The sequence below is a fragment of the Botrytis porri genome (genome assembly GCF_014898465.1).
Source record: "Botrytis porri strain MUCL 3234 chromosome Unknown BPOR_012, whole genome shotgun sequence".
In the NCBI taxonomy this organism is placed as follows: domain Eukaryota; kingdom Fungi; phylum Ascomycota; class Leotiomycetes; order Helotiales; family Sclerotiniaceae; genus Botrytis; species Botrytis porri.
The window spans coordinates 437907-460246 of NW_024066086.1; the positions used below are offsets into that span (position 1 = coordinate 437907).

General features: G+C 41.4%; 6 protein-coding genes across 6 annotated transcripts; 3 read left to right on the plus strand and 3 right to left on the minus strand.

The window, feature by feature from the left end:
* Positions 1–2999: 2999 nt before the first annotated feature.
* EAF01_008697 (uncharacterized protein) lies at positions 3000–3329 on the plus strand (the record flags this gene model as incomplete). The annotated part of the gene is made up of 1 exon (XM_038916953.1): positions 3000–3329. One exon carries the CDS (start codon positions 3000–3002, stop codon positions 3327–3329), a length of 330 nt encoding a protein of 109 aa, XP_038767347.1.
* A 2515-nt stretch (positions 3330–5844) lies between these two features.
* On the plus strand, positions 5845–8849 carry EAF01_008698 (uncharacterized protein). The gene is made up of 4 exons (XM_038916954.1): positions 5845–7241; positions 7305–7358; positions 7425–7598; positions 7681–8849. The coding sequence occupies exons 1-4, from the start codon at positions 6381–6383 to the stop codon at positions 8173–8175; spliced, it is 1584 nt and encodes a 527-aa protein (XP_038767348.1). The 5' UTR covers positions 5845–6380; the 3' UTR covers positions 8176–8849.
* Positions 8850–11405: 2556 nt separating this feature from the next.
* EAF01_008699 (uncharacterized protein) lies at positions 11406–12101 on the minus strand (the record flags this gene model as incomplete). The annotated part of the gene is made up of 3 exons (XM_038916955.1): positions 11406–11523; positions 11839–12003; positions 12064–12101. 3 exons carry the CDS (start codon positions 12099–12101, stop codon positions 11406–11408), a joined length of 321 nt encoding a protein of 106 aa, XP_038767349.1.
* A 411-nt stretch (positions 12102–12512) lies between these two features.
* Positions 12513–15409, plus strand: EAF01_008700 (uncharacterized protein). Its single transcript, XM_038916956.1, has 3 exons — positions 12513–12749; positions 12845–15030; positions 15143–15409. Exons 1-3 carry the CDS (start codon positions 12621–12623, stop codon positions 15282–15284), a joined length of 2457 nt encoding a protein of 818 aa, XP_038767350.1. The 5' UTR covers positions 12513–12620; the 3' UTR covers positions 15285–15409.
* A 178-nt stretch (positions 15410–15587) lies between these two features.
* Positions 15588–16623, minus strand: EAF01_008701 (uncharacterized protein; the record flags this gene model as incomplete). The annotated part of the gene is made up of 2 exons (XM_038916957.1): positions 15588–16305; positions 16493–16623. 2 exons carry the CDS (start codon positions 16621–16623, stop codon positions 15588–15590), a joined length of 849 nt encoding a protein of 282 aa, XP_038767351.1.
* Positions 16624–17329: 706 nt separating this feature from the next.
* Positions 17330–19745, minus strand: EAF01_008702 (uncharacterized protein; the record flags this gene model as incomplete). The annotated part of the gene is made up of 6 exons (XM_038916958.1): positions 17330–17920; positions 18420–18623; positions 18682–19307; positions 19369–19478; positions 19529–19660; positions 19711–19745. 6 exons carry the CDS (start codon positions 19743–19745, stop codon positions 17330–17332), a joined length of 1698 nt encoding a protein of 565 aa, XP_038767352.1.
* Between the last annotated feature and the right edge of the window lie 2595 nt (positions 19746–22340).

The following is a 22340-nucleotide window of genomic DNA, read 5'->3' on the forward strand; positions in this document are numbered from 1 at the left end:
GATGGGGCAAATGCGATTGGCAGATATCATAACCTAATGGAGAAGCTGTATGCAGTGGGAGTCATGAAAAGTAAAACACCGCTGAATCGGAGAACGCTTGGACAGGTAAAACAATAGAACGTTTCTGTATTCTCACCTCGAAACCATGATCAGGAAATTTGAGAAACGGGATCTCCGAGGACAAAACAATATAGTGACCTCTCTAATCTGCTACTCCCTGTTTCTGCTATCAGATGACTTCTCATTCAACATGAACTCCATGATGCTGTCTGATTTATATTGAGATGGCCATTTTTCCAATGACACATTTGGTTGTACTCGCGATTGTTAGTGAGCTAACATTCCTGTAGTAAGATTGATTAGCTTGACTACAGGCGGATGTAAATATTCAGCAGTAAAGTAACAAGGATGGCGAGATTGGAGGAGTTCACTGTATACAACGTGGTGTGTTGCTCCATTGATATGTCTTACGGCAATTGACCTAGTTGATCTGCGAACCAGATCATGCAGGAGGGAGAGTTAATGCAAGTTCCTGCTCTTGATTTTTCAAGTCTAAGAGGTGATTTCCATAGCTGAAAAATGCCATACCATGAAAGAAATGCTATCTTAGTAAATGAATGGAGATTAAAGAGAAGGCTCACGGCTAGAAGAAGCGTCATGATAGGATATTGTGGAGTGAAGTACGTGGTGAAAAGGAAAAATTGTCAAGGAAGAAGAGAGGGGCAACAGGCTATACCGGCAAACGTGAAGTGGAGAATTCCGCCCCACTCACCAAAGCGGAGTGGATTGGAATGTAGTTATCCAGCAATCCGAAATATCGCTAAGCCTTCATCCGAGCTAAACGATGAAACTCGATAAATGACAGCGGTTGCGCGCCGCGCTTTGACAGCCACAATATATTAAAGTTCTCGGCTCTTCCCCTTCTCATTTCTGGGGTTCCATCCAAGTCCGAGGACGAGGGGTAATTCTTGCCATGTGTATACATGGAAACGTTCATGATATTCGGCCGGTAAACCAATTATACCAATGAATTTATGTTTTATTTCCTGTTTAAGAAAGATTCAGTGCGACTGTTTTGTAGCCAAAGTGGGCCAGTCTTACAGCAGAGTTACTAAATCCTCAGATGCTGCATGGAAGTAGTGCGATGAAGACTCTTTACCCTGTCTACTCTGGGTGATCAGACTTAAGGACTAACCATCATGGGGAGGATAGTTGATCATTTATTGTCAATCAAAATTGAGTGTTTTCTTTAAAGTTTAATCACATCAACGTTGGTATACGAGAGTTGATTGAAACGTGTTGATATTAATAACCACGGTATATAGATGATATGATGAGATGCTTCATTTTACTTTTATGAAACGGGTGCTAAATGACAGGGAATCGGGTGATATACCAACTCAAAATTGCCCCCAATCTTCACCTCTCTCTGGTGGGATTGAATTTGTGGGATGGGCTCAAACACTCAAACATGATTCTTGAGTCAAAGCCCTAAGCATAAGCAAGATTATTATGTGTGATACTGCTATAGAGGTTTCATCTGCCGCGCCCTCGTCGGATAGCGCGAGTAAAAAAAAATTAAGTTCTCTTGAAGTGCAAACTCTCTGCAGCTCAGAGCATAGATACCAGCAGGTCTGTTCTTTGCTAATCTCCTTGGAGACACTTGAGATTTTAAGCGGGCGGAAATAACAATAGATGTGATGTCCGCAATAGACACGAGATCAGTAATCTTCAATATGACGCAATGGCAGCTGTGATCGATCGTGTTCTAGCCAAAAACCTCTTGTAGAGTTTGAAAGACGAACCTAAACGGTTGAAGTTTGCGAATCAAGCAAAAGAAAAACATCCAAACGTGCATATTTCGAGAATTTTGGAATCTTACTTGAACCAGTGCATGCATAAGACTTGTCACTTAAAGCCGCATGCATCAGTACGGAGTAAGATCATGAAAATAGAAGCGAGAATAGACTTTACAAGGGTGATTCGGGTCTGGGAGCGGCCTAGCGCTTCTTAACTGATCCCTGTGTGACCCTTTTCAATGCATGAAGGTCTTGTTGGAGATTGCACTATCTGATGACCCAAATACAATTGAAATGGGCCTTTAAAGATTGGGACGAGCTTATGGAGCATCGATGAAGAAAATACTAAACCAGGAATGGGCAAAGGCTGTACTGCCTCGTAAACTCGCGTTTGACCCGCATTGTCTGGTTGCTTTTTATGTGGTCAAGAGTGGCTTGTAGTATGATCTTCGTAACTAATCATCCATATCCCGTGATAGAGGGTCAGAGTAAAATTTACATACAATAAGGTCGACTGTAATTTGCATAATCTGAGAATATGATGCCTGTGGATTGTGTTGACAGCCAAATTTGCATGGTTCGTAATCAGATGGTTGGGGACCCTGTAGGGATTCAATCTGCCTCTGCACAGACCTTGGTATGTTGACGAGACGATATAGGAAACGATTAGAATGATGAACGTCTGTGCGAAAGCCTCCAAGAGCAGGGGGGCCTTCAGGTTGAGGTGAGACTTACATGGTAGGTTGGAAAGGTAATGTGTGACCAAGGTATTTACTGTTTCGATTCGGCACCAAATGGAGAACTCGGGAGTCTGTGCAAAAGGTATAAAATTATCGGATGAGACCCTTGAGAAGTCGGGACTAGACTGCTTCTAATTCTGAAAGAAGAGAGATAGTCAACCAAGTGTTTCTTACTAGGGTCCCGCGTAAAGTAGCTGGGTATATCAAAGACTAGGACGGAGAGAGTGTAGAGAGCATCGAAGCCGATATGAACCGATCAGACATCTTACGTAGGTACCCAGGTAGGTATAGTTTCTATGATGAATTGATCGCTTTCAATGCCTCCTTGGGCCACCACTCTTGATATAGATTTATTTTCCATATGTTGTTGAATTGGGTGATACTCTTTGTGTCAAATGATAGTTGTGGTTTGATAACAACGGGAAGATGATAAAAAAATGGATGGATGCACGGGATCTTGATGAAATCTCGAATTGTTATCGCTGTTGCTGTTGTTATTGTCGTTGGTATTGATGTTATTGATGTTGATGCTGTTGTTGATGGCGATGATGATGGCGATGAAGAAGAAGTTGTAGTTGTTGTAGTTGTAGTAGTCTATGTGGTAGTTGATGTTGATGTTGATGTTGATGTTGATGTTGATGTTGATGTTGATGTTGATGTTGATGTTGATGTTGATGTTGATGTTGAGAATAGAAATAGAAATGAAGATGAAAATAAAAATGTTCACCGGCGCTGGTCATCGACACCTTCCTACCACCCGCGAGCTACCAGTCGCACGGACACTTTTTAGCTGGGAGTACGGTAGGTAGTTTGATCGCACGGTACTTTGAACAGAGATGACTACCCAGTATCTACGACCTTATGCCCTTACCTTACTACTACTATCTAGCTACCTACCTATCAAAAATAAATCAATTCCGGTCAATCTCTCCTCCGTCTTCTCCTTCTCCTTCTCCCTCTCGTCATACATTCGTCGGCGGGGTAGATAACTTCATCATCCTGCGAGTAGCTACCGCATTTCTATAATTAATTCGATCGGTTTTGGAGACATCTTGGCTTCCTTACTAACAGGTGTCTTGTCTGTGTCTGTCTGTCTGTCTCTGCTTAGGTAGGTAGTATCATCGTGTACCTTCCTGCCTTCCTTTCCTCCCGCAATATTGACCTCATCGATCAATTGAAATCCAAGAACTAATCATCTTGCTAGATACTCATACCACTGCCTCGAATCTCGATCTCTCGACAAACGAATGAAACGATCCTCGTGCAATTACAAAGGGAATATGCAGCCAGCCGTTTGTGAGACTTGACTAGGGAAAATACCCACCAACACGACAGGGTCATAAACAAGGAAATATATGCGACAACCACATTCGTTTACAGGATATACAAGATATACAGTAGAATACTCGAATGCAGCATTTATCAAGTGAACGAGTCTCGAGCAGGTGATGCCGAGATGCACCTGGGCCCAACATCCACTTGTAGATCCAACCCACTTAATGTACTGCCATGCAATTTGATTTCATTTCTTCATACTCAACCGGTTCGCGACTTCACGTTATCTTATCAAAAGATGAGAATGCATGCGCTCCACTTACGCATCGACACTCTTACGACTTCCCAACATTCATTTTCACGAAAAAGTTTGGAGATGCCGACCCATTGTTCTCGCAAGACTGGACTTATTGGGTTGAATTCACGAGCATCTACCACCGACCAAAGTGTCGGGTCTCCAATAAAGCAAGGGGATGAAGAGTAAGCATCTCATGGGTCAATTGGATGGGTGACATCGTGAGAACGTCACTTGCAGTAGATTGGTGATGGCATAGATTTCGAGCCCCAGCCGTGGGGATTCCTGGTGAGATCCGTCTAGCATTCCCCACAACTAATCTCATACGAAGTTTGCATGGTTGGCGTCTCACGAATCTATCATCCCCCAAATCTGTGATGGAGGTCAATGCACACAGTCACGATGACTGAGATGTGTGGCACATACATGCAACTAGCGACATGCCACAACATCTCAGATTTTGCGTTTTAAGTTTGGGAGTTTTACAAATTTACGCGTTATGATCCAGATAATCTCTTCTCTCGCCACAAGCTGTGGCAGTCAGCAATCAACATCTCGATGCTCAATCTTCTCCAATTTGCAATTTCCCTAAAATCGAAATGCTTGTCTACCCAAAGTCGCACTTATTTTGTCACTATTTTGGTTCAAAAACAGTGCCATGCGTGGTTGTCAGGGTATAGAGCCAACCATTGGTGAGATCTTCCAAGGCTTCAGCCCTCGACATGGGTTGATCAAATGCAATTATCCGGGACACAAGTCAGTCTGACACGGCCATATCCGTACAGTACCATTTCCACGGGATCAAGCCGGTCCGCCCCCCGGCTTAGTATTGCATCTTGTATTGGCTCTTTATTCTCCTCCCATCGCACATCACGACTCTTTACTCTAACCCAGCGAAAATAATTTACCGTCCAGATGGGCGCATGCTGTGTGCAGTTTGTTCAACCACATAGGGCTGTTCAGACTTGAATATAATGCCCCTCTTCTTCTCAGAGATTTCCTGAAACCAGCAATTGACTTGAATGCTCGAACGTTTGCTAATGTTTGCTCCACTAAGCCCAAATAACTCATCACATATGCATGGATCCAACATTACTCCGCGGCGAGCTTTCCGAGCCCCGCCAATTTATCACAACTTTCTATCACAATTTGATATAGTATTTGCATATACAAACACTCCTTCCATTGTTAAGGCCGCGTAGTGCGCTGGAAAAGTTTTACCTGACCGGGGAATAAGTTATTCTATGCATACCGATCCGACAATATCAGCCGATCGGGCTCTAGGCTGATGCTAAGATTTAACTCAGAACTAGTTGTTATAGTAATGGCGTTCGACATAATCCATACCTCAATATGTCGCCGACGGATTTCGCTTCAAGCCACTTTAAGCAAGGTCAAATTGACACCCCCCCATGAGATCTCTAGACCTTATCCTTCCCGCGTCCACTATGGATTTAATCCTAGAGCTTATATCTTCTTTTATCATGGCTCATGATAGCTCTCGCTTGGTGCCTCGCAAGATCCATGATCCATGAGGACTTTGACCTCTTTCGAAAGATGGTAGTATATCCCTTTCATCAAAAGCCTCAGCGCCACACACTGTAGGTTCACAAGGTAGCCAATGCTGCCTCGAATTCTGACGTGCTGGCATGATGTTAGCGTCCTTCTGGATCACGACCATGTTAGTTTCCGATTGGCCATCACTCTAGCTACAATGTCTTCGAAATTGCAGCCTTGGTTAGGTTATCTTATAGATCCCTGCCAGTAGCAAATCTATCAATCACCCTTTTAGGATATCGTTTGTATGGGAAAGATTTCAGCAGCAAAGCATACTAGTGAATTGCCAGCCTTGTCTGTTTTTGTTTCACTATCTTTGCCTCCCCGGTCAAGGCACTTGATTGGAATATTTCGAATCGCTCTGTACAACCTTGCCTACCGGCACTTTCACCAGTAGTGGGGAACAAGTGTATATGAATCAATCTCCTTCCATTGCTTTACAGGCCGGAAAAGACTTGTCCAGATCTCACAAAACGCATTCATTTCCAAAGTGTGACGCATATACAAATACTGAACATATTTCCTCCTTCAGTACATACACTTTCTCAATAACTTCAACCTCTTTGATTGTCTTCAGTTCCTATCTGTTCTATAGTCTTGTCTTTCTCCAACTTTTCGTGTCAACTTGACAAAGTCTTGATTTCGGATCAATCTTTACACTATCAGCAACAGCAAGCCTTGCATCAAGCAAGACAACTCGAAAAACTGGCGATTATGTCACACACATCAGGCAACGCCTGGCGCTGGAGTGAGGATTCTCACATTCCATTTTGTTATATGGATACAGCCGGCATGGTCCAGTCCATGAATCCCCAAACAACTTCAGCAGGCTTGGGGAGAGCAACCGTTGCTGCCCCCATCATGCCAATAAGTTCTTACGGTGGCAGCACTTTCAATATGACCAATGGCCATCAACAGATTCCACAGAACTCATATGGTTTCACATCTTACAATGATGGTAGCTTAACCACTATCATCCCAAGTTACGGAGCCAATTATATTCAGTCACGACCCCTTCCCGGCATGATGCAATCTTTTGCTCCTACTTCAAAACAGGCTCCTTTCAACGGAAGCAACCGACAAGGATTCGTGGGAAGCACGCATCAAAATCAAAGTCCTCAAATCAAACCTGAACCTTCATGGACAACACCTGCAAGTCATAAATCACCACCGAAAACTCAATCAACCCCACCACCTAGCAAAGACATAAATCCTCTACCTTTGACTGGCTCTGACGAGGCACACATTGGAAGCACAGCAATTGACCGACTTATGAAGGTCATTCAGACCAAAACACAAACATTGCAAACACAATTACCACCTATTCCTCAGATTACACCTGTGGTAGGTGCACCCCACACCCTCTCTCGACAGGATTCAACGTATCGAAGATTTTATGGATATGAAAAAGAAGAAAAGCAAATGCTCACATCTGGTAAGGCTCCAAGTGAACCAGGTCACTCAAAGAGAAAAGAGAAGAAGTATCGATGCACCTTCGAGAATTGTCCATCGAGTTTCCCACAGAAGACACACTTGCAAATCCATCTTCGAAAGCATACCGGTGCAAAACCATACGTAAGCAACTAAAATCTATGAACTTCATTTGGTATGTACCCCAAACTAATAGTATCTATTTAGACATGTAGCTGGAAATCTTGCGGTCGACAATTCTCTCAACAAGGAAATCTCAAGGTAAGAGTTCTTTTTTTTTTTTTTACCTCTCATCTGTCAAATTTTCATACTAATCAAGAATCTCAGACGCACATGAATCGTCACAGTGGCGAACGACGCTTTCCTTGCGAAATATGTGGCAAACGTTTCGGACAACCAAGCAATCTGAGTGCTCATAGAATCGTTCACACTGGCGAAAAACCCTTTACATGCAAACTCGATGGATGCGAAAAACGTTTCACACAACTTGGTAACCTCAAAGTACGCTGACTCTTTACCTTTTCATTTTAATCTTTCCTTCCATCGTCTCAGTCATAGAATCAACTCTAACATTCTCACTCAGTCTCACCACAACAACTTTCACCAGCAAACAATTGAAAACCTCATGTTGAAACTTGAAAGCGGCGAAATCGACTTGGAGGCTAACAAAGAATTCTGGTCTTACTTCTTCACTCTCTACAAAAACAGTAACAAGGGCATCAAAGGACGAGGCAAAGATAGAAACATCAGTCCCCGAAGTCGGTTATCGAAGAACGGCCACGCAAGTACTGGTACAAATGCTAGTCGTTATATCTCGTCTGACATTCGAAGTTGTCATGGACTCATGGGCGTAGACCCAACCTCGCCATTTAGTAGTGATGTAACAATGTACGATTCCGATGCGAGTCTAAGGAGTCATACGAGTGGAAGCATGAGTGTACATAGTAGTTATGGTTCTGTCTCCAGCGATGGAACGGCATCTACCTGCTCAAGTTTCTCAGATGAGATTACAGGTGATTATAAGGATCATCGTGGAAACTCAAGAGGCGGATTAGCTTTTGGAGAGAGACTGTACTAAAATTCTGCCATCAACTCAAGACAAGACAGTTGTGGGGATTGGTGAGGGGAGGAGGGGCTAGCACATATAAACAAACGTACAAAGTTACGAGAAATGCAAGTTACGAACGAGCAGACAAACGAAAAGACGAAAATGGACGAATGGTAGAAGATTATCTTCATCATCACCACGACTATCATTCTCATCATCATTATCAAACGACCACGCACACGACCATTTTAAAAAAAAAAGCGTTGTATTTTTACGGCACCAGACCGAGTATCTCCCCACCACTTCTCTATTAGAAGTGTTTTACCAGGACACTTTCTTTTCTCAATTTTCTTAATATCTTTTCATTATCACAATCACTTGATTTCTATTTCATTTTTCGCTTTTCATTTATCGGGTGGTAAAGTCAATTCAAAAAACTGCGGATATCATGTATTTCTTAGGAAGGGCAGGGGTCTTTGTATTTGGGCACGCAATAGTGGAACGGGGAGATGTTAACAGATGTATGAGGATGCAATGGGAATTGGAATGGGGCAAAGGGATGGAGTATATTTTGTATGGACAGGAGGAATCGACGCAGAGTGGAATAAGTGGAGAGAAAGTGGGAAAGGGAAAGTTAAATGTTGAGTATCATTGCCACAATAGTCAAGTGAATTAGATTTATTAACGAATAATATGACCACATTCTTATCAATTCAGCTTGATCTATTGCAAAGCTGTCTATTTTTATGATACGATGGTGTTAGCAATGCGTTATTCTAATCTTGAAGTTTTTACAATTACCGAAGGACTAGAACTCAAGAGGTGGATCCCAAAACAAATTTTACATCGCTATTGAATCTTCTCCAGACCCTCAAATAAATTACACGTAGTAACCACTACAAGTATTGACATCTCATCCATCCCTTACCTTAAACGGTCAGCCTCCCAGCTTCGCCGCAAATCATCCCGTCTGGATTCTCAGCCGATTACTGAAACCCGACGCAAGGGAGAAGGAGAATATGGTAAAGAGCTGCCTACTTCCGACTTCTTCCTCCCAAACTGACTTTTCGATCTGAACTAACACACCGAAAAACTGCAGTGAGAAATCTCTAAAATGTATGTATGTGTGTGTATGTGTACAGATTACAGCGCAAAGGGCACGTGAAAGAATGGATGAATTGTTCTACACGGTATGCAGGTACATTGCCTTCAACTACGGCATTCGCCTCGCTTTCGCATTGATCTACACACCGAGTACCTACCTATGTGCAAGCAAGCAAGCTCAGTAGACTCTACTCTGCACTGACGAAATCTCTGATGTTGCACTGCTTTCACACACATATATACATACATACACACATATGTACATGGTACACAGCATATCAGATGTACCCGGGGGAACAGGTATATGTACGATTGATGCAGTTCTGCATGCATACTCGAGCATCATTCACCGCTTCACCCCAGGTTACATTCTATCACATACACCACATGCCGATGCTGAAATCGTCACTTGGACAAACGAATCGTGGTCAATCTGGCATGCATCCAGATAATGTCGCTCGACTGACTCGAGCCATGCTTCCACGCCCCCACGCGCGATTCAAACGCAGAATTAATATCCTTCCATGTCTTTCTGCGTTTGAAGTAACGTTCCGTATATGCCGTATAACTGGGTACATAAATTGAGCCAGCGTCGCATCAACGCTAAACCCTGTTCAAAATTCAAATAAGCTTAATCCCCATTTCCTATCACCGGACTGGATGGAGCAGCGGTTAATACTCGATAAATCGATGAATCGATAAATCCATAAATCCATAAATCCATATACATTGCCGAGCCTTCGAGTATTTGGATGCACTTCGAAAATCCTTCAATCACTCACTCAATACTCACAGAAACCTTAACGCTCTTTTAGGACAAGTGTGGAGACCAGGTTGTTGAGCGTGTCGTGTTGCGGGTCTGCATTCCCTCTTTCATCTCCATCCGCATCGTGCACAGATCTTATGATCTCATCTCGTTGCAAACGAAAACGCGGGAAACAATCCCAGCATGTCTAAGGTTAACAAGTTTAGCAAACCCGGCAACTAGTAGTAGTACCGTCGTAGTCAGTAAATCGGCAGCTAGCAGCGGGAGGGAATCTAGATCTCCCGCGTTCCCCCCTTTAGTTGCACCTGTCTTTGACTTTGCTTTCGATGCTTCCAAGATCTGAATGGGAACTAGTGTGCAGGTCTGGATTGTGTTTGGCATGCTTCTGGCAACGATTGGTATGCGCAAGGGAGGCATTTTGAACCAGACATTTCCCCTAGGCTCGTCTAATTTAGGAAATAATCGGTCGTTTTGGGCATAAGTGCTGAGTGTTTTTTTGGCCATTCAGACCCAGTGTGGGGTTTTGTCAATTCTCGCTCGATTTCCCGTTTCCTGTCGCGTTTGTGTACAACAGGACATGGGGCTTTCTCGATTCGCAATGCGATTCATCGTCCATGTCATGGATTTTGCGATCTTGACGGCTTGGCCTATGGCGCGACACGGATGGGACGGTATATGTGTGGCACAGACTGGAGGATATGCTCGAGAAACTAGCTTTTGGGTACTCACTGCATAATATATATGGACGGACGGGAAGAGCCTGTGAATAGCCGGTTTTTAGCTTAGGGATAATAAATAGGTAATTTTAACATCATGTCAAGTCCTGTCTCTACTAAAAACACTTGCAAAATAATATCATATCAGAATTAATTATATTTATATCTTCTGGGCTGAGCATTGGGAAACTTGATGCTGGAATGGGGATCGTCAAGAGAAAGGGGCTGGGTGTGTGAGGCTTGTTTGTCAATTGCGCGATAAACCTTTACCCATGACGCAGATCCGAACACGGGTACATTACGTGCAGGGGAATGGAAGGCATCGTTTGGATTAGGATTATTTTGGAATGTATTTGGAATGTAGAATTCATGACGGCCCGATGATCAAACTTTGCTGAGCCGAGACAAGGCGAACTCTCTTGTCATCGGATTCTCGGATCATCAGCTGGCTGATATATGATACATCGGTCGCCCCTCATAATCACATCCTATCATATAACCAGGATGAAGAAAATTCCTGACTCATGTATTTCGCCTTAGTGAAATAAGGGGGTCCTTTCAGTATCCAATAAATTTCCCAGACCATCTTGAAAAAAATGATATATTGTATGTAGCTTGTAAATAAACTCAGCTGCAAACTTCACTGCGACCCCACAACCCGGTAATCATCAGATTCAGCCCCCATGGAGCGTCGACACGAATAATATGTTATCATTGGATTGCAATGCGTAGGAAGCTTCACCCTCTAATTCCCAATCTGCGTCGTTAATGAGAACTAGGATACCGGGACGCCTAGGGACACGAAAAAGCGTGGTTAGTATGGAATTTTAGTATGTTCTAGTGCATACGGGGAAGAGGCTTGGTACTGGGGATAGGTTTTGAAACGGTGAAAGCTCAAAAGAGAGTGGAGGGAAGGTGCAGATAATGGAATTTCCGATGAACATTAGGGGCATAGCATAGAATGGCATCGACACCCAAGCCCAAGAGGATCCAAAAAAACACTTTCAGCGAAACCAACCCATGGTTATACACACTCGTGTTTTTTCCTTCCCATCCCATGTCTTGCTAGACATTGAGGAAATTGGAAATAATAAACTCGCGACTCACACGTGATCGTCCAGAACAAACATGTCTTTTCTGCTATCTTGCATGATTTCGTCGCACAGATAATTTACCAACCAGCCGACTGTAACGGGATCGCCCTTGGAATCTGTTTTGGGGATTGGGAGTTTGTGGGATCGTTGGTCGGAAAATAACATTTCAAGACCGCCACTGTTGGAGGGTTAGTTGGAGTTGTTTTAGGGACTTTAGGGGTTGAGGAGATAGGCGTACGTGAATTCTACCATGATAGAGAGAGTATCTGTCGCCATTTTGAAGTTATGTTGTGGACTTTTGTATTCTTGAGAGTTTGATATTGAAGTGGTGGTTTGCGTCGGGGAAATTTTGGCAGCGGCAGAAATTTGACGCTTCACAGCCTCGCTTATTTTGGACTTCTCACTTCAGACAACAGCGTTTATTCTTTGTCGAAAATGAAGTTTATGATGGAAACAATTATAGAAGCATTGAATGTTCTATTATACAAGATGTATAGAATTAACTCCAAATCTCACGCTGTTTTTCATATCAAGATCAAAGAATCTGGATGAGAATTGAATTTTTAACCAATTTTCAAAATGCAATATGGTGATGTAACTCCAACCAAAAATTCCTGTAAAAATGAGTGAAAACAATTTTCACGACATCAACAAAATATCTCCCGCACAGCAATATTAAACCCACCACAAACTCACGACTTTATATGATATTGAAGTTGAATCTGGATATGATTCAGACGATTTTACGATAAACACTATTTTCTTTCGTGAATGCTTTGATGAAACAATATCAATATGATGGATAAAATTACTCCAGAATATCTCGCGGCAGGTGCCAATAGACATCCTTCTGCTGCCGATTGGGACGAGTCTGGACTTTTGGCCTATGGAACAGATAGGAATATCGCATTATGGTATCCCGGAGTAAGTCTTGATATGTCTTTGATGCAGCACCTGGTTATGGAGAATTATGACCGGTCCTATGATGCCTATCAAGAGAAAGTACTGATGATATCTAGAATGAAACTTCCAGAAGCGTTTTCGAATTTCTGAGTGGCCATACGGATACTGTCAATGTGGTGAAATTCGTCCCGAAATCACATGGTCTCATACTCAGTGGATCTGTGGATAAGACGGTCCGCATCTGGAAGCAGGATGAAGTATCCAAGACGTATACTTGCATTCAAACTATTACCCATCATCAGAGCACAATCAATTGTATAGCTGTGACGGAAGGATCCCAGGTCTTTGCGACCGGATCAGCAGATGCGATTGTCAATGTGTGGAAACTGCATGAGGGCAATGTTGCAAGTTTGCAGCAGTCTATCACGATTACTCCTCGATTGTTCCCTTTGGCTTTGGCTTTGAGTTCTTTGACTGGAGCTTCGGATTCTTTGGTTCTTGCAGTTGCGGGTACTAAGGAAATTATTCAACTTCATGTGCTCGATGCAAAGGCAGGATCAGAATTCAAATACAAAGCTACATTATCCGGACATGAAGGATGGATCCGATCGTTAGAATTCACTAAAGAGAGCGATAGTCCAACAAGTGATTTACTCCTCTCATCAGCGAGTCAAGATAAATACATCCGACTCTGGAGAATCCATCAAGGCAAAGAATTGCCTGCCGCAGCCACAGCAGCCGATCCCACATTCGGTGCATTCATGCCTGGAAAATCTCTATCCAACAAGGCTCATCGATTTCAAGCTCAAGAATTAGATTTCTCGGCTACGTTCGAAGCTTTACTGCTCGGACACGAAGACTGGATTTACAGTACACGCTGGCTTTCTCCATCATTGACCTCCAGCCAAAAACCCCAACTCCTCTCCGCATCAGCAGACAATTCTCTCGCCATCTGGGAACCCGACACCCACACCGGCGTCTGGGTAACCATCGCACGACTTGGCGAGATCAGTGCGGAAAAGGGTTCTACCACTGCCACCGGTAGCACCGGCGGCTTCTGGACAGGTCTCTGGTCTCCCACCGGCCGCACCGTCGTTTCGCTCGGCCGAACGGGAAGTTGGCGTCTCTGGAACTACGATACATCTTCCGATCGCTGGGCCCAAAACACTGCCATCACAGGCCATGTGAAACCCGTCATGGGAATCGCGTGGTCGAAAGATGGAAGTTATTTGCTCTCGACGAGCACGGATCAAACTACTCGCCTACATGCCCAGTGGAAGCGAGATGCAATTAGCAGTTGGCATGAAATGGCAAGACCGCAAATTCACGGCTACGATTTGAACTGTATCGATTCCCTCGGCGGCTCCCAATTTGTCTCCGGCGCCGACGAGAAACTCCTCCGCGTCTTCGACGAGCCCCGAGCCGTCGCCACCCTCCTCCACAAACTCTGCGGCATCGGCACTGAAAACCCCACCCATATGCCCGACGCAGCCAACATGCCCGTCCTCGGCCTCTCCAACAAAGCCATCGAAGTCATCACCGACGACGCCCAACCTATCTCCCCCAACGACCACGACCGCGAAGCCATAGACCCCGCATCCATCGTGCACAAATCAACACTCGATCTCTCCTCCCCTCCCCTCGAAGACCATCTCTCCCGCCACACCCTCTGGCCCGAAACCGAAAAACTCTACGGCCACGGCTATGAAATTTCCGCGCTGGCAACCTCCCACGACGGATCGATCATTGCCACCGCTTGCAAAGCGAGCTCCATCGATCACGCTGTCATCCGCCTCTTCGAAACCAAGAACTGGCATGAACTTAAACCTTCTCTGACCGCACACTCTCTCACCGTCGCGCGTCTGCGTTTCTCAGACGATGACAAGTATCTCCTGTCCGTAGGACGGGATCGTCAATGGGCGATTTTCGCCCGCGACGATGCGGATTCGAATAATTATACTTTGGCGGAGAGTAATCCCAAAGGACACACGAGGATGATTCTCGATGCGGCGTGGGCGCCTTCTCCTCCTCCTCCTCATTCTTCTTCGAGTACCCCATCCCCCGTCTTCGCAACCGCCGGACGCGATAAAAGCGTTAAGATCTGGAGCCACGATTCCGAAGGTAAATTTATATGTAAAGCGAGCATTCCATCCGACGCCCCCGTTACCGCGATTGATTTCTGCGATGAGGTGGTGGCGAATATAGTGTATTTAGCTGTTGGGACTGAAGGTGGGAAGTTTGGGATTTATCGAGTGGAGATTGGAGATGAGATTATGGTGAATGAGGTGTCGTTGGAGATTAGGTATGTGTTGTTTTACTTCATCAAGTCATGTTCATGTTCATGTTTATCTTTCTTCAATCTTTTACATTATTTCGTCTTCCATTTCGATAGATATACTAACACAAAATCACAGCAATAAATACTACCCCTCCAAAGCCATCAACCAACTAGCATGGAAACCTTCTTCAAAAGAAACATCAGAGAACGACACTAAAAGTATGAAGCTTGCAATCGCAAGTGAAGATAGTTCTTTGAGGATTTATTCTCTATGTTGAATAATTCTAAGGGGTATCGTATGTTAAAGTACGCCTCCTGTGATGCTTTTGTTGAACGCCAAACCAATCTTCCTACCCTTACATAGATACATACAAAGTTTAAGGAGTTAAGGCACTCTGAAGAAAATAGAAAAATGGAAATAGAAGTATGAAATATCCCTTGGACCTGCTCTTTAGTTGAAGTTGAGCTGCACCGTGTTGTCCCATGTGTATATACGCGTTAAAGCGCTTCACCACATTATTCTCCCTGAAATCCATCTAACCTTTTCCCTGCCTCCTGCTCCCCATCATGAGTCCTCTCAACTAAACCTTCTTTTCACTTCCATATCCACCGACACCTGCCTCTAGATAACTAGTTCCCGAACTTCCAGCATTCTTTCTCGGTCCTCTCTCCTTCAAATCCTCTCCCAACCACTTAAGTACCAATTCTCCCAATCTCGAATTCCCACTACTATCTCCACTCATCTCCTTCTCAAACTTCTCGATACTCCCCCACTCCTTCACTCGTCCAAGACTCATATGGACCAAATCCGTCGGCCATCCCGCCAAATTATCCAAAATGTGGGTCGCATACACAATCGTACATTTTCTCTTCTCCGTCTCCTCTCTCAGGAAATCCAAAAATCTCTTTCGACTCAAGAGATCCAAATCCACGGTGATCTCATCTAGCAACAGGATTCTCCACGGTCTAATAAGTCCCATGGCAAGTTGTACTCTTCTTCTTTCGCCATCAGATACTTGATGCATGCGCCATTCCAAATCGATATCTAGAACTTGCACAAGCTCGTCTCTGCGCTCGGGATAGTGATTTCCGCCGACGGATGTGAGGAGTTCACGCACGCCAATGTCGGTGCGTACGATGGGGTTGAGTACCCATTCGAGACCGAGATAGGTTACGCCGACGAGAGAATCTTTGAAGGGATCGAGACCGGAGATGGAAATTGTGGAGGTGGGTGCGAGGCGTTTGCCGGAGAGGAGACGGAGAAGTGTGGTTTTGCCGGCACCGTTTGCGCCGATGAGTCTGAGAGGAGGAGGTTAGCTATGATTCGTAGAGACAAAGGCTAAATTGAGAGCAATCCGCAAAAAGATCGAGTAAATGAACATCCACCCATCCATCCATCCATCCATCCACCAAACCACACAACACAACGCAATACAACAACAACGCAACAGAGCCGACCAAAAAAGTAAGAAACCAACAAACATACAAAGTCCTCGAACTCGGCGGCAAACCCAACGTAATATCCGTCAGACCCAACGTCGAATCCGGGAATTTATAAGTTAAATTCTTGACCTCAATTGACGGGGCAGCCGTCTGATCATCTACTGAATTAACCATTTTTGCTTGTTTCGTATCTATTTATCTTCTTTCCTTGCAGACCGGAGAAGAGAGAAAGAGAAGAAAGAGAAGAAAGAGAGAATATCCAAACGCAAAGAAGAAAAACCACAATAATAAGGTTTATATAAGTTAACTTAGTTAACTTTATTAGTTAACTTATGAATTTATGAATCTATTTGTAATTGTTTAATGTATATCTCTTGCGGGATAGGAATCGATGACGCTATCTTATCTGAAATTCGCAATGGCAGGGACTAGGGACAGAGTGATTAGATAAGCAGAGTCTGGAACAGCTTCATATTTTCGTATTCGCTTGAGGATGAGGTTGACTTGGGTTTGGTTATGGATTTGACTATTCTCGTTTCGCGTCAAGCTTTCTCTGTACATAGTTGGATAGTTGGATAGTTGGATAGTTGTCTAGCTTCCGTTGTGCTCTCACAGTGGATTCTAAAAGTTTGAATCGTTCGTTCATGAAGTGTTTGAGGAGCTTCATCTCTAGTGATTGTGATCATTTCGTTTGATTTTCGTCTCAAATCTCAGAGATACGGATACACAATATACATGATATCAGCGCTCAAGTGAGTGTATCAAGACGATAGCAGAAGGAATATGTTTACATTCAGGCACATGAGTGAGACTTCAGTGTTCGTTTCGAAAATTTCTGCATCCTTTCTCAAATTAACATCCCCATTTTCATCGTCCTGCTCTACTCTGGCACTTCATTTCCAATATCCGCCCAAAAATTACATCTTGCTCCCCTTCCCCCTTCCCAATCGTAGGCATCCACGATTGCTAAATCAGCTTCCAATCCCAACCCTGTATCTTTTGTTACATTAAAACTCAATCCATCTCCCGTCGTCCATGCAACCTCTGTTGGTTGCCCTCCAGTCATATTCAATTTTAACATCTGATATGCGCCATACCCATCAGTTTTCCACTGTGGCCATACACCAGCCCCTGCTGCGGATATATTGTCTCCCGTCTGAGTTCCATTCCCAAGAGTGGTGATAGATGTAACGACATCGCTAGGGAGTGTTGGATCGTTATAAATGATGAATCTCCCCCATATTTTCTGTACCGCGGCACGAAAACCAGGAGATAGTGTCCCGGAGCCAACGTTGTCACTGTTTACGTCAAGATATGCATTCTGATCTCCTCCGTGCTCCGACGGAGGGACACTGAACTCATATTTCCAGGCTTGGGAATATGCAGAGGCTAACCAGTAGGAGGGACAGACAAAGGTACTTTCAGCATAGAGATTGTTGGCTCGTTGCTGTTGACCAATGGCGTATATAGGCTGCACACAAATTATCTGTACCCGTGGATTATCTACAAATAATCCACTCTATAGATTATTTATTAAAGGTTTTATTTACTTTATGAATTATTTATTAAAACTTTAAAATTATTTACTTTATATAAATAATCTATAGATTATTTGTAAATAATTTATGGATATATAAGTAAATAGATTATTTATAAATAATTTATAAATATATAGAATCTCCACTTTTTTCGCTTAAAATATAAAGTTATTTTTAGATTATTTTTTAGTCTAAAAGTAATTCAAGTTTAAATTTTTATTAATTTTTATATTAATTATAAAATTATATTAATATTATAAATAATTATATAAATATACAAGTAGGTGGATATTTGTAGGTAATTTGTATTCATCTTGTGGATTATTTATTCAGATTTTTGAATTATCTATTCCACAAATGAATTATCCGTGGATTATCTGTTGAGGCCATTATCCGCCCCGCGGGTACCTGTTGCGCAGCCTAGGCGTATACGGATTGGTTGAGAGCTGTGGGGCCATGGTCGCCTGCTGATGCGAAGAGAGGGCCTGGGATCGTTGGTGGGATGGAGTAGGTTTTGAGAAGGCGATCGTAAGTTGATTTAGACATCTGGGGAAAGAGGGATTGTGTGTAAGCGTTGAAAGCGGCCGTTGTGTTGATATGTTGTGGGACAAATGCAGGGCCTTCATTAGCATTGTTCTGGGGAAGGTTAGCTGCGCGTCACTTTCCTGAAGATTTAGTTAAAAGGGGTACTCACGCCAGATAATATCCTCACACCATTAACCTCTCCAGCTAATAACTGTTCTGATGGTCTTTTGACTACGAACTCACCATCTGTTACTGGTAAGAAAGCCCATTGTCCGTAATCAACACTTCCAGAGATGTATGCACTAGCATTCTGCAGCGCAATCGTATCCGCACCGACTAGACAATCGGAAGTACTCCTATTACCTGTTCCGCACCCGACAGCCTCCACAAACTTTCCATAACTCTCCTCTGGCAACAATCCGTCATAATTATACTGCATTGGAAAAAACGGACTTGCCACAATCACATTATTGAACAAACTCGTTCCTAAACTTCCACCAAATGCCATACTTTGCAACATTACTGCGCCACCCCCTGCCGAAATCCCACCAAGAGTAACACGAGAAGGATCTCCTCCGAATTTGGCAATGTGAGATTGAACCCATTGGAGTGAGAAATTCATATCATAAAGAGCGGCGTTTGGGACACCACCTGAGCTGACAAGTTCTGACGATGAAAGAAATCCAAAGGCTCCAAGCCGGTACTGGATCGCTACTACAATAAAGCCGTTGGAGTTGGTGTTGGCCATCTCCGAGAAATCATTGTTACCGGAGCCGATACCGTAGCCTCCGTCATCTAAAGGGAGTCAACTTGGATCGTCGAAAGTGAAAGAAATGGACATGAACCATAGACTTACGAATCCAAACCATCACTGGAAGATTTTTCGCATTTGGTGGAGCCCACACGTTTAAAAACAGGCAATCTTCATCCCCAAGAACTGAGCTCGTGAAATTATAATTTGCAGCCCTTGGATTGTTAGTACTTTGAAATACCAGGAACACTTGACTGATACTTACAAAGGGGCGCCGAGGCTTTGGGGACAGCGGGTAGGGTAGTCAGTTGCCTTTATGGTCGAAGTTCTGTTGACAGCTGGAGGTTGTGGTTTTTGCCAACGCAGTGCTCCTGTTGGAGGTGCTGCATATCGAATTCTGGTTCCATTAGTTTCCTGCCTTTACGAACGATCGAATCGATGCGATACATACCCTTTGAAGATGTTGAGGTGTGATGTGGCATTGTAATATCCCTGATATATATTATATCTAGGCTGTGCAACGGGTATCTGCGGGGCGGATAATGACCTCAACAGATAATCCGTGGATAATCCGTCTGCAAAGCGGATAATTCAAAAATCTGAATAGATAATCTATAAAGTAGATATAAATTATTTATAAATATTTATTTATTTATATATTATATAATTATTTATAATATTAATATAATTTTATAATTAATATAAAAATTAATATAAATCTAAGCTTGAATTACTTTTAAACTAAAAAATAATTTGGGAATAGCTTTATATTTTAAGCGAAAAAAGTGAAGATTCTATATATTCATAAATTATTTATAAATAATTTATATATTTATATATTTGTAAATTATTTGTAAATAATCTATAGATTATTTATATAAAATGAATAATTTTAAAGTTTTGATAAATAATTTATAGAGTAAATAAAATCTTTAATAAATAATCTATAGAATGAATTATTTGTAGATAATTTATAGGCATAGATAATTTGTGTATAGCCTAATTGTATTCAAGCTCAACTGTTGGAGATGAGGTGCTGCTACTTTGGTGTTCACCGAACTGCGATTTCTTGATCTCCACGGGCGAACATGATATTATTGTTGCCGAAAATAGCAGAAGGAATTGAGAAAGCAGCATGATCACCAATCAACGCCCGATCAAGGATATCTTGATCAACCAGAATAAATTGTCCGAATTATATCTGCACGACCAGAAGGGACTGTTAAGGTGTCTTGTGCCAAGTTGTTATTATGTAGTAAGATTGAAACTTTCTCCGCTTCTCTCTTCATCACCATTCTTATATACATATCAAAATAGCAAGATACAGTGATAGGGGTATGTTATTTCGATCATCACAAATCCGAGACTTTCTCTAAGCACAGGTCTCTTAACAATGCTGGGTTGTTCGGGTGTCAGAGTGTCGAATATTCCGTTCATTTTGACGACAGATTCTAGGGGATCTGTTGGAATGTAAAAGGGCCGAAAAGTGTGTCTATTTATGGGCTTTTTGAAAGCTTAAATTCAATATACATTTCCATCCGTAGTTTTTATTAATTGGTATGAGAAGATAGAAAACGCGGATTGAAAACGATGATGTCACGGGTCAGCCGATATCAGGTAAACTCAGCTCACCCTGAAAACTCTATATATAATCTTCACACAGTTTTTATATTATAGCTCTTTGAACTATATCTTATTGATAAACTTGATATTCAAGTTTTGTTTATTAGTTCTATAATATTATATAGTTTCTATTATCTAACCTACTCATTAATTTTATTAAATTCGCTGTCTTTATTATTATAAATTTATCAACTTGATATTGATTTTCTAATTAACATTAGTATATTATAGTACTAGCGTACTACTACTAGTCATATATCAAAATCACACATAAAAAAGTCATTTTAATACTTTTATTATATATAAAATCAATAACTTTAACTAAATATTTTTATTTAAATTTTAATATGTATATTATTTCGATATTAATATTCAATTAAATCATATTTCTAATACCCTTTGAATGTTTTTAGATTGTTAATTATTTTATTTTAAAATATGATTATAAAAGTTCATGATTTTCGCTTAATTTATTAGTGAATTTTAGTATTTTGAAGATTTTTTTTCTTTTAATTTTAACTTATTATTCTTTAATATAGAAAATCATTAAAAACAAATTATATACTCTTTGACGAATTTCATTTGATTTTTAATCTAATTATGTAATTAGTTATATAAACTATCGCTTTTGTAATTTAAGAATTAGAAGTATAAAAAGAATGATATAATTTATCTTAAATAAAAAAACGTGTAAATCTTTTTATATTTAAGTAAATTAGAATCATTCGATATGTATAATACATATGAAAAACTAAGAAAGTTAGTAATAGTAAAGAGTTAATATATTATATAATATACTAAAGAGTATATGTAATAATAATATATTAACTAGAAATAGCTTTTAATCTATTTTATATTATACAAACTATTAATCCTAAAGAAAAAGATACTAGTTTTCTTAATAAGTATATTTAATAGCAAATTAATAATTTAAAGAGAGATTTATAGTTTATTTCATTTAATATGAAATCTCTTAAATTTATTAAATTTATTAATATATTCTTTATTAATAATAAATTTATTCTTTTAAATTGAATATATTATTATTTTAATAAACAAGTAAAATAAAGCTAATATTATCTCTTAATTATTAATCTAATATAAAAGAATATCAAAAGTATACTAGTATTAAAGCTCTATAGTATTACGAATCGAACCTAATCGTAATGAAATTACTTATATATACGCTCATGTATACGTAGCTAATATAAAGGAGTACTCTATAGGCACTCCGTCTTCTATTCTATAGTTATAGATTTTCCGAATAAATCATACTCTGCTTTGAGAGTTCTTCTAAGACAAAGTGTTATATTATCTACAACTTGTCACGAATCGGCCTCAATCGCAATTGCGATCGCTCACATGCGTATATACATATATACATAATCATATATTTATAGTTAATATAATGTAGTTTATTAGTACATACACCATATCAATACATACACCACTTT